General features: G+C 54.2%; 1 protein-coding gene across 7 annotated transcripts in view; it reads left to right on the forward strand.

Annotated features, from left to right (window-relative positions):
- MYO9B (myosin IXB) overlaps nucleotides 1–12516 on the forward strand; it is a 90733-nt gene that overhangs the window by 42796 nt on the left and 35421 nt on the right. For all 7 annotated transcript variants that reach the window (XM_047097308.1, XM_047097311.1, XM_047097312.1 and 4 more), the window contains exons 3-6: nucleotides 4497–4591; nucleotides 10493–10555; nucleotides 10970–11069; nucleotides 11334–11434. In XM_047097308.1, the coding sequence (XP_046953264.1) occupies nucleotides 4497–4591; nucleotides 10493–10555; nucleotides 10970–11069; nucleotides 11334–11434 (359 nt within the window). The remainder of the gene's footprint in view (nucleotides 1–4496; nucleotides 4592–10492; nucleotides 10556–10969; nucleotides 11070–11333; nucleotides 11435–12516) is intronic.

The raw sequence follows: 12516 nt of genomic DNA on the forward strand, positions 1-12516 counted from the left end.
CTCCAATCGCGCCTGGCGTGGGACTGGACTCCCCACGGGTCGTTCTGTGATCCTATCACCATCCTTCCTAAAATGTTTACCACGCGTCTCAGCCAGGAGCAGAGGCATCCTGTTTCAATAGAAAAGGTGTCTTCTAAAATTTCTGCCTAAGTGAGAGGCTCTGCCTCGATATCTCCAAATTAAGAAACCTTTTTGAATTTCCCAAAAGAGGAACCTCAAAGATCAGGACAGTTGGAAGAAAATCAGATGGCCTCCAGCTCTTGGCATCCTTGGCGGGGGGGGGGGGGGGGGGGGGACGGTGGCCTGGTGGGCACACCATGCCCCCCTCCCCGGGCCCAGGTGTCATCTGCCCCATCAGAGGGAGGGCGGGGGTGCTGCTCCTTTGTTAGTGTGACCTAAAAACCGTGCCTGGAGAATTTTAAATTACAGAGTCGTCTCTTAATGGGTTTCTTCTTCTATCAGGATTCCTTCCTTTTTATTTTTTTCTTCCCAAAGTGTGCAACTTGTATTAGAGATGTGTACTTTTATGTTATATTAGGAGGGGGGTGGAAAATGTGTCCAGGAAAGGAGAGGCCTGTTCTCCCATAGCATTTTGCCAGCGCTGTGGGTTTTCTGGCCTGGTGGGAAGGCAGCATTAGCATGTGGTCTCCGCAGCCCCCATGCCAGATCACATCGCATCATTGCTGGCACCCTGATCCAGCTTCCTCCCCCCCCCATCCACCCCGGGCCCCACATGACCACCATGCACACCGTCCTCCCTTGTGCCGTCTTGCGCTCTGAGCCCGTGCGTGCACCGGTCCAGCCCCCAGAGCAGCTACATAATAGTTCCCCTGGCCGCGCGCGCCAGGCCGGCATTTCCTCCTCCTCGGACGTATAATAGCGGCAACCGGATATTTTTAGACTGGCTTTGAAAAGTCGCAGTGTTCTGAGACCGCATACCAGACACATGAGGTCACTGCCCACCCCCCCCCCACCCCCACACCAAAGCCTGGGCTGCACGGGGCTGGTGGGCCCTCACATCCCGAAGACTTTCCCTCTTGCGGTCCCCAGGACGCCAGCCCTGTTTCCTTAGAAATCCCACAGAGACTTGTCCCGAGTTCAAAAGGGGGACGGCTGTGGGCTCTTGGGCTGTGCGTGCACATTGTTGGTGAGCTTCTGTAGCGGGGCCCCGACTACAGGGGCCGCAGCACAGAAAGAGGCCTGGTCCCCGGGGGAAGGAGCCCACACAGGCTCGGGCATCGCTTCCCCATCTGCTCGTAGTTAGGCAGGAGGGCTTGCTCACTGCGTTTGTTTTCGTTTGGCGCAGGGGGAGGGCCCTGGCCCGTCCTCCGCTCCGATGCCACCCCGCAGGGTCTCGTAAGGGATGAAGGGAGGCAGCGGACCCACTGCCCGCTGATTCCCAGAGCAGAACTTGCGGAGTCTATGGGCTTTATTCCAAACAAACAAACAAACAAACAAACAAAACACGATCCCAAGGCCGAACTGGGGGGAGCAAGGGATTCAACCTAGAAAGACAGTTTGCTTCCTCACAGGACTCCACAGGCTTGCAGTGCACGTGGGGACCCTCGGGACGGGATGAAGGGCCCGCAGAGCCCTCGACCACCCAGCCTTGCAGACCCGTCGTACCTCCCTCTGTATATAGCAGGGCTACCTGACAGTTCAGCCAGCTCTGGGGACATTTTCGGTTGTCGCCGATGCTGCTGGCCTCTGGCAGGTGGAGGCCAAGGATGCTGCTCAGGACCCAACAGCACACGGACGGTCCCACCGCTGAGAAGGATCCAGCCCCGAGGATCAGCAGTGCCGAGGCTGGGGACCCTGCGCTGGGTTCCACAGACACTTGGGAGAGCAGGCAGTCCCAGACCTGGCCCCAGGCTGTTGTCACCCAGCCACTGGGCCGGCAGCTCAGTGACACGTCAGGACCTGGTGGTTCCCACTGGCTGAAGAGCCCGTGTGTTTAACTCAGCTCTCGAAGGCTTTCAAAACCCGGCCAATGGACACGTCCTAAGGAAGCATTTGTGAAGACGAGAAGGGGCCCCTGTGGCCGCTGACTTGGGAAAGTGCCTCCTCAGACTGGGTTCTGCCTCCATGAGGCCGTGGGGAGCCCCCCCAACCCCAAAAGTGCCCAGCCGCCACCCCTGCCCCGAGCAGAGCCCCCATTTCCAGTACTGGGCCAGGTTGCCTCCCTGGGGCACCTCCTTCATCGTTCCTCTCCTGCTGGGTGACTTGGCCTCAGGTCTTTCAGCAGGGCCCATTCTTGGGGTCTGGAGCCCCTGGGGCAGTGGGGCAGGAAGTTGCTTGTCCTGTGATCCCCATCTGCCAGGCACCTGACAGCCCGGTGCCGCTGTCCTGGTTCCGGGCTCTGCTGATTGGAGCCGTTCTCAAAGGAAGTGTCCTGGCAGACGCTTCTTCGTGGGGCCTTCACATCGCGACACCAGAAGCTCTGATCGGAGATCTGCTACATCCATTTCTCTGCAGAATGAAGCCTTTAAGAAAATCCTGCTTGCTCTCCGTGTGGGCACGTCTCCCGGTCCCTGAGTCCCCTGCGAGCCTCTCCACCTCTCCCTGCCCTGCCCTCATCCCCCTGGCCCACCGGACCCTCACACACCTACACTCCGCCCCCAAACCCCTGCAGACCTTGACAGTGGCCTCGCCACTTCCTTCCCGCTGCCCTCACGCCTTCCCAGCCTTCCACACAGCTCAGCCTTCTCAAACTGGAACATTGTTGGCCTGACACCCTCCTTGTGGCCACCAGGCTTCCCTTTCTGTGTGTGAGTGGGGCATCACCCCACCCCATGTCACCCCTTCTTTGGCGCCTGGAGACACAAGGGCTTGGACAGCTGAGCGCCAGTCTCCATGACCAGTTCTGCCTTTCTCTCCTCATCTGCCCAGCCCCGTGGCCCCCACCTCTGCCAGTGTCTTTCTCCCTGAAAACAGGGAAAACACCCCCCCCAGCACCTTCTTCTTCCCTGCCCTGCGTTCCCCCAAGGTTTTATCATATGTTCCCCCTGCCTGTTCACCCCTTAGGGCTGTTGGATACCTCATGGAAAGGGGGGCACCCCAAAAACCTGGGCAGGGTGTGTGCTTTGTCTTAATCTGGGTGGTGGACCCTTAGGAGGTTCCAGGGGGACCCCACTGAGTCACAGACTCCATGCACTATTCATACTTTCCTTTATGTATTGGAAATAAAGCCCTGATTCGTGCCACAATGAGAATGAACCCCAAAAGCATCATGCGGAGTGAGGGACACCAGACAAAAAAGCCACATGATGTATGTATGCTCCCACCTAGGTGAAATGTCCCGAACAGGCAATTCCATAGAGGCAGAAAGCAGATTGATGGCTGTCGGGGGCTGGAGGAGGCAGGAGGGGGGGGTGGGAAGTGAGTTCTAATGGGGATGGGGTCTCCTTTTGGGGTGATGGAAATGTTCTGGAATGAGACAGAGGTGACAGTTACACAACACTGGGAACGTCCTAAATGCCACTGAATTGTTTATTTTAAAACGGTTAAGTTTGTGTTATGCTAGTTTTACTCCAGTCAAAAAGCTCTCCAGGGCGCGTGGGTGGCTCAGTCGGTTAAGTGGCCGACTCTCGGTTTTGGCTGACGGTTCATGAGTTCGAGCCCCAAGTCGGTCTCTGCGCTGACAGTGCGGAGCCTGCTCGGGGTTGCGTCTCTCTCCCCCTCCCCCTCCATTGTGCCTGCCTGCTCCCTCTCTCTCTCTCAAAAGAAATAAACTTTGAAAAAATTTGCCGTGAACTGGCTTGCCATCCCACAGAATTACAGAACCCCCTCCAGGATGGGACGTGTCTCCACATCTGCTTCCTCCTACCCAACCTCATATTCTTCTGGAGCCCAGCGCCCATCTCAGCCCAGGGCCCAGCAACCTCCTTTCAGAAAGGGCCAGATAGTAAATATTTTCAGCTCTGCAGGCCCGCAGGTCTCTCTCGTGGCTACTCTGCTGTTAACGGTATAGAAGCAGCCGTGAAAGATCCATAAATGAGCGGGCCTGGCTACCCACCAATAAAATTTCATTTACAGACACGAAAATGTGAATAGGATTTTCATGTGTCAGGAAATAATATTCTTCTTGGGTTTTTTTTTTTGTTTTTTGTTCTTTTTTTAATGATTTACAAATGTAAAAACCACTCTTGGCTCACAGGCAGTACAAAAATAAGCAGCAGACTGGATTTAGCCCACGGGCCAGAGTTCACCGTATGAACAATTGTAACTGAAAAAGGATGCCGCTGATTGGCCTTTTTCACGTCCGAGACTTAACACTTGAACCTCCCTCACCCAACCCAAACCCAGAGATAAAGCGTTAAGTATGGTGCAGCCCACCTGGGCCTCACACCTTCGGGGTCTCCAGTTCTCGGGCCGCCGGGTGACTTCAGCCAAATGAGCGTCCACGGCGCCCAGGGGGACCTCCGAGGCTCCAGGCTGAGGCGCGTGTAGACATTTCATCCTCGTGATCTGAAAACCTGCTTCCGTTTTCCTCACAGGCTTTTGGGAATGCCAAAACAGCCCACAACAACAATTCCAGTCGATTTGGGAAATTCATCCAAGTCAACTACCTGGAGAGTGGCATCGTGAGAGGGTGAGTTGGTAGGCATCTAGCCGTGTACCACCAGCCTTGGTCTGGGGTCCTGGGGCATCCCTGTAAGGAAGAGCCAGCCTGGGAGCTCAGTGTTGACATTACGGCCGTGCAGACACGTGTGGATCGTACGGAGACGCAAATGTGATTTTTTTTTTTTCCGAAGTCATTGATGTGAAGATCTGAACTGTGGGTCAAAGTGGGAGGTGTAGGTGCAGGAGGGGCGGGACCTCTGTCCCCCGGTCATGGAGCATGGGCCCCGATGCCCAAGAAGCAAGTACAATGACCTGAAGGTGCTAGTCTGCCAAGAACTGGCAAGGACACGCCAAGCTATGTCTTGGTCTTGGTGAGGTTTTGAATTTGGTGGCTCTGGAGATACCACAGGCAAAGCTGATGCGGACCGTGGAGTTTGCCAAACGTGTGCCCCTTTAGCCAGGAGAAGACGTAAAAGACGTAATGCTGGGTAGCGAGTTGAAGCGGTTGTCCAGGGAAGTACTCAAGGGTGGGTAGATGGCTAGACAGGAGGGAGGGAGGAAGGGGAGATAGATTCATGGATAGATCCATGGGTGTGTGGGTAGATGGGTAGATGGATAGATTCTTGGGTATGTGGGTGAATGGATAGATGCATAGATTCATGGGTGGGTGGATGGATTCATTGGATGGGTGATGGATGGATGGATGGATGGATGGATGGATGGATGGATGGATGCTTGGATGGATAGATTCATGGATTGGGGAGGTGGGGAGGTGGATAGGCTCTTGCTAGATGGATAAATTCATAGGTGGCTGAGTTTGTAGGTTGATGGATTCATGGATGGATGGATGGATCAGGTAGATGGGTGAGTGGGTGGGTGGTAACTGGGCTGTGAAGTTGATTGCCTGGTGGAAGTTAAAACAGACCAGCATTTTGTGCCAAAAATGTGAGTTCTGGAGGCATGGTTACCTTAGCTATATGTACAACGTTGAAATCGTGCTCATTTACACTCTGTGTAGCAGTTATGCTTATGAAAATATCTGGCAGTTGTGTGCAGCAAATTAACGTGATAAGGAATTATCTGTTTTGTCATAGTATTTAAGCCATGTCATTTAAGAATTCTGTTCTGAAGGATTTCTTGTTTAAAAAGTATATATTCTGGGGGCGCCTGGGAGGCTCATGTCATGATCTCAGAGTTCATGGGTTTGCACCCTGCGTCCAGCTCTGTGCTGATAGCTCGGAGCCTGGAGCCTGCTTCAGATTCTGTGTCTCCCTCTCTCTCTGCCCCACCCCTGCTCACACTCTGTCTCTCTGTGTCTCTCAAAAATGAATAAACGTTAAAAAAAAAATTTTTTTTAAGTATATATTCTGAAAAAAAAAAGCATTCTGGGTAGTTGCAGTTGGTTAAAACGTAATTGTGATTGAATACTACACAGTGTTTTGGGTATTTTTTACTATGCAAAGGTCTTATGGGCCAATAAAACTCTTTTTTTTTTAATTTTATTTTTGAGAGAGAGAGAGAGCAAGCAAGGGCAGGGCAGAGAGAGGGGGATGGACAGAGGATGTGAAGTGAGCTCTGCACTGACAGAGAGCCCAATGTGGGACTTGAACTCACGAACCATGAGATCATGACCTGAGCCGAAGTTGGACGCTTCACCGACTGAGCCACACAGGCGCCCTTGCCAATAAAACTCTCTCAAAGTGGAAAAAAAAAAAAAAAAAAAGGCATCTTGGCACAATCCAAGGTTATTCAAAGGGATCCTCCCTGCTTCCACATTCTTTTTTTTAATTTTTTTTTAATGTTTATTTATTTTTGAGACAGAGACAGAGCATGAGCGGGGGAGGGGCAGAGAGAGAGGGAGACACAGAATCCGAAGCAGGCTCCAGGCTCTGAGCCGTCAGCACGGAGCCTGACGCGGGGCTCGAACTCGTCAACCTCAAGATCATGCCCTGAGCCAAAGTCGGACGCTCAACCGACTGAGCCCCCCAGGCGCCCCTCTGCTTCCACATACTGATGTGAGGGTCTGCAGTGGCGGCAGATTTACACCCGTTCCAGGTGATGCTCTGAGCAGCGGGGTGAGAAGCCCCAAATGTTCGATGTGGGGAGAGCTAAGCAGCAGGACTAGAGGCCTAGGGAAGGCTCCGGCATTTCGGGAATGGAGAAGTCCTCAAGTGGCAGGGCCCGGGGATAGGGTCCAAATTATATAGGTTCTTCTGTCCCTCTCACCTGACCGATGATCGTTTCAAATGCCAGTTCGTATTCAAGACACAAGCAGGAATGTTGTTTTCCCGAGTCCTTCAGCCTCTGGCTTTTTCCCACTGGCTCCCGGGGCCGGTGGTATGGGTGAGGGACCCCCCAGTAATGACACTTCTCTTGTGGCTCCTCAGCCCCCCCCCCCCCACAGACCATCCAGCGGTCCCCCCACCCAGCACTGCTGGGCCCCTCCACGGGCACCGCCACCCACCCACGTTGCAGCCAGAGATGCCCAGAATTATACCTTGTCTACAGCCCTGGGGGCTCCGTCAGGGGACCAGAGACGCCAGAAGGCTGCCTCATGTTTTCCTGGGTCCCAGACTGGCTCTGCAGCCGTGGGCCAGACACTAGAGCCCTTGCTCCCAGCTCACTCCCCTGTGTGGCCTGTGTTTGGTGTCCTGGGGCTGCCTTAACAAAGTGCCACGAACCGGGGGCTCAGAACAACAGGAGTCTGTTGTCTCCCAGCCCTGAAGGTACAGAAATCAAGACGTAGGCAGGACAGCACTCCCTCCGGAGGCCACGGGAGAGGGTTCTTCATGCCCCTCTTGCAGCTTCTGGTGACCCCAGGCCTGTCTTGGCTTATGGCCACATCACCCCAATCTCTGCTTCCACGTGGCATCACGTGGCCTTCTCCTCTGTGTCTCTCGGTGATTCTCTTCTACCTTTCAGGACATTTGTCCTTGGATTCAGGGTTCACCCTGATCATGGAGGATGATCGTATCTCCAGATCCTTCCCTTAATCGCATCTCCAAAGACCCCTTTTCCAAATAAGGTGACATTCACAGGGTCCAAGTGGACATTGCTTCTGGGGGCCACCGTTCGCGCCCCAGTACGCCAGCAAGGGCTGGCCCTCCGCTAACTGGTACAGCCTGCTCTTCCTGCCACAGCCTCCCGTCAAGCTCAGGGCCAGAGGCCTCGGTGGCAGGATCTTAGAGACCAACTTCTGAAAGTCGTATGTGTGGCCTCAGATTCAGGAGAGGAAGTCCCACCTCGGCCCATGACCATGGCCTGCCCACGCTCCAAGGAGGAGGTGCACTTCCTGTCCGGGGAGTGGCCATGGCCAGCTGGAGAAGAGCAGGCCCAGACCCGGTTCTGCTTTTGGGGAGGTGACACTTCTCAGTGCCATTTCCTATGGAGGCTAAGGGTCAGGGACAGTCCAAGGCTTCTTCCAGTTCCCCAATCTGCAAGGCCTCGTCTTCCTGTGGGTTCAGTGGCTCCGTGTCGGGGGATCGCTGGCCCCCTACAAACCCGCCATAGGGGCCTGGGGCCTCAAAAATGATCAGGAAAGGGAAGGGGCTGTCATCGTCAAATGACAACTCAGTGCCAGTGAGGGGTCACTGTCCTCCCCTTACGCTGACACAGCACAGGGAATTGGCCACAGGGGTAGATTCAAACAGGAGTCTGATTCTAGAACCAGATGCAGCCTCCCTCCCCAGGAGAACAAACCACCGATAACTAAAATAGTTACTAGCTGGGGCAAGAAATAGAAAAAACATGGGCTTGAAAGAAGAGAGGACACAGGCTGAGCCCGTGGAGCCCCACCCGTGCATGTTTTGTGTGCATGTGTCCCAGGCAAGGCTGCAGACAGAAGACTGTTGTCCTGAAGAGAGAGGCAGGTGGCCTCCAGAAAGCCCTGGATCAGAGGCCCGGTGCTGCCCCCACCCCCCCACCCTGCCACCCCTCGGCCACCAGCTGCCTCTCCTGTAAAACGCAGTGGGCTCCGGGGCTCCTAGGTGGCTCAGTCGGTTGAGCATCGGACTTCAGCTCCGGTCATGATCTCACAGCTCATGAGTTCGAGCCCCGCGTCAGGCTCTGTGCCGACAGCTCGGACCCTGGAGCCTGCTTCCGATTCTGTGTCTCCCTCTCTCTCTCCACCCTTCCCCTGCTCATGCTCTATCTCTGTTTCTCTTTTTAAAAAAATAAATAAAGGGGCGCCTGGGTGGCTCAGTCGGTTAAGCGGCCGACTTCGGCTCAGGTCATGATCTCTCGGTCCATGAGTTTGAGCCCCGCGTCAGGCTCTGTGCTGACAGCTCAGAGCCTGGAGCCTGTTTCAGATTCTGTGTCTCTCTCTGTCTGACTCTCCCCTGTTCATGCTCTGTCTCTCCCTGTCTCAAAAATAAATAAAACGTTAAAAAAAAATTTTTTTTAATAAATAAATAAAACATTAAAAAAAAAAGAAAGTTAAAAACACAAGAGGCTCAAACAAGGGTTGCCTGCAGAGCCCTCCAGCTCCCACCCGTGGTGATGGTGGAACCCGTGAAAGACCAGCCCCTCTGGCCCCAGAGAGTGTGCAGGGAGCAGGGCCAATGTAGGCTTGGGTCCCCGCCAGGCCACTTCCCTCCTGTGGAGTCCCAGGCAACATGTGGCCTCTTCAGTTTTTAGTACCTCATCTATCAGTGGAAGCCACAGTGCCCGCCCCCCCGGGTGGAAGGATTCAGGGCACCTAATCCTTGCAAACCAGTGCTTAGAAAGTAGTAGATGCTGGGGTGTGTGGGTGGCTCAGTCAGTTGAGCGTCCGACTTCGGCTCAGGTCACAATCTCACGGTTCATGAGTTCGAGCCCCCCATCAGGCTTTTCGCTGACAGCTCAGAGCCTGCTTGGAATTCTCTCTCTCCTCCCTCTCTCTGCCTCTCCCCCCACTCGCGCCTGCGCTTTCTCTGTCTCCTCAAAATAAGTAAATAAACTAACAGAAAAGAAGGATGCTGAAGGAAAATTCGCCATTACTGCTGTCAGCATTCAGAGTATGGCAGAAGAGGTCCCTGGCCCCTGCCCTAGGGCCACACAGCAAACATTCAAACGTCCCTGGGCTGATGAACAGGCCGACGCAATGTGGCGGGTCCAGCCATAAGAAGGAATGGAGTTCTGGTACATGCCCCCATGTGGCTGAATCCGAGAATCATTGGGCCGAGGTGACAAGGCAGACACAGTATATATACCGAATGCTCGTATTTCTTTCAAATTCTAGAAAATGCAAACTAATCTAGAGCGGAGCCGATCGGTGGCTGTTTCGGGGTGGGGTGGGAGGCAGGGAGGGATGACCAAGGCCCAGGAAGCTTGGTCATGGTGGCGGGCACACAGGTGTCACCACCAGTCACCAGTTCACACGCTTTTCGCTTGTCGTACATCAGGGACCGCTGGTAAAGCTCTCGAAAGAAAATGTGTAGATTACGAAAGGATCCAGTCAAAAATCACCCAGTTGAAGCATGCGCGGTCTGTATCGGTAATAAAGCTGTAGAAAAAGTAGAAAATGAACCTGTTATCATCTTATAGTTAGATTTTTTTTTTCGGGGGGGGAGGGGCGGAGAGAGAATCTCTCTTTTTTTAATGTTTAAGAGAGAGCACACGCATGTGTGCACACACAAGGAAGAGAGGGGCGGAGAGAGAGAGAATCCCGAGCAGGCTCCATGCTCAGTGCAGAGCGCAACGAGGGGCTCGACCCCACAACCCTGGGATCACGACCTGACAAGAGTCAAGACACCTGGGCCATCCGGGCGCCCGTAGGCTGATCGTATTTCTAGAGGTGATTTAGGCGCCCGTGGTTTACCTTGGGTCAAAGGAAGTTAGTCCACAGCTGGCGTCTTGATGGTGTAACAGACGACACCCGTTCCTTCCAGAAAAGCGTATCAAAAGGTAACATTTTCTCCCTTCATTTTTTTTTTTTTCCTTTTAATGACAGGGCTGTGGTGGAAAAATACCTGCTGGAAAAGTCTCGCCTGGTCTCTCAAGAGAAGGACGAGAGGTAAGAGGAAATTTTCTCAGTGACCCGCCGTATCCGCCTTCTTCCCGCACAAAGGAGAGAAGCAGGTGGCTTGGCCCCACGGGAGGCAGCGGCCCGTCTCCCCAGAGTGAGCCGCTCTGTGGCCGCGAGCTTTGCACTCCTACCTCCTGAAAGCCACCTTTCGCCCTTATTTTTGTGCCTCCCCCGGGCTTTTCCCCAGAGTAATGCCCCCGCCCCCCAGCCCCAGAAACGTAGTCACTGGCAAAGCTCACAGCTTCATTTTCTTCTCAAGACGTAACGGGAGTCGACGTATTGTCTCAAATTTGTACGTGTTCGAGGCGCCCTCCTTCCCATAAACGGTATTAGTAGCGGCTTGAAGCGTAACTGCTGCTTGGCCCCCCAAAACGCATTTTTCCTCCCCATTCGGACCCACAGGAACTACCACGTGTTTTATTACTTGTTACTTGGGGTCAGCGAGGAAGAGCGTCAAGAATTTCAGCTCAAGCAGCCTGAAGATTATTTCTACCTCAACCAGGTAAACAGCCCCGAGCCCCGGCCACAAACGCTGCCTCTGTTCCCCATGGGCTGTTTACGCGCCACCGGGCGGTCGGAGGCTGTCTGCCCGGGCCCTCGCTGGGCCTCCGAACAGACTCCGAGGCGGCCCAGAGGGAGGCGGCATAAAGGGGCCCATTCATCCCCCGTGTCCCGAGCCCTGCCCCCTCGGTTCCAGCCAAAATCCTTCTTGCACGCCACCCTCACCGGCCCAGAAATACCCAGCGTGCCACTGACTGTTTTCCAGCATAACTTGAAGATCGAAGATGGAGAAGACCTGAAGCATGACTTTGAAAGACTCAAGCAGGCCATGGAGATGGTGGGCTTCCTCCCTGCCACCAAGAAGCAGTAAGTGGGCGGGTGGGCCGGCCGGCCCACCTTCTCCTTCGAGGACACCCCCCCCCCACACACACACACACCTTACCGGGCACTTCCTGAGAGCTGACTGATGGCCCAGCAGGAACTAAGGCACTAAGGAGGGCTGCCTGGTGATGATGGGCACAGGAGGAGGGGCTCGCTCGTCATTAGTCGTTGGGAGACACAAGACCACGGGGCTTTCTCCCAACAACACTTAAACGTGGTTAAGGTCCTGAATGTTCCCTGCCGTGTATTTTTGCCACAATTAAAAATTTTTTTTGATTGTTTTTGGAAGCCACACGGGGGCCTTCTCCACACCTGCCCGATGGCCAGTACACCCAGCGGGAGCGCTTGCCCGCTTCTGGAAGGGCACACGTCAGGCCAGCCACCTTGGAAAAGTGTTTGCAGGCTCTACCAGAGCTGTGTGTGCACAACTAAATGCGCACGTGTGCTCAAAAACACGCACACGACAGGCTCGTTATTAACAGCCAAAAAGATTGAATTCCGCCCCCCCCGCCACACACACACACACACACACACACACACACAAATGCCCACCAGCAGGAGATTAAATAAATAAACAGCTATATATGGTGCAGAGGTTGGCAAACTTTCTGTAAAGGGTCAGATAGTAAAATTTTCCATTTTGAGGGCCAGACGGTCCCTGTTACACGTTCTTCTCTGGGTTGTGTTTAGTTTCTTAACCATACTCTTAAAAACTTAACCATTCTCAGCTCAGAGGCCGGACGATAACGGACCATAGATTGCGGACCTCTGGACTCCACACACAGCACTGGTCTTCTCCCGGGGCGCCGTTATCTGGAGACATTTTTGGTTATCACACTGTGTAGGGGTGGGGGAGGAGGGACAATGCTATACCAGCATCTCGTAGGCGGAGGCACCCCACGGTGCAGGGGACAGCCCTCCGCAGCAAAGAATGATTTGGTCGCGCACATCAGCAGTGCCAAGGCTGAGATGCCAAGAATGCACAAGCCAGGTCTATACGCGGTAACATGCGTAGCCCCCTCCCCCCCCCCCACGCACCACAGTGTTCCAGTGACAGGCCGGATACA

Source organism: Lynx rufus, unplaced genomic scaffold (genome assembly GCF_022079265.1).
Source record: "Lynx rufus isolate CCGP_SWC_20201006 ecotype Redwood Valley unplaced genomic scaffold, mLynRuf1.p SCAF_4, whole genome shotgun sequence".
Lineage (NCBI taxonomy): Eukaryota > Metazoa > Chordata > Mammalia > Carnivora > Felidae > Lynx > Lynx rufus.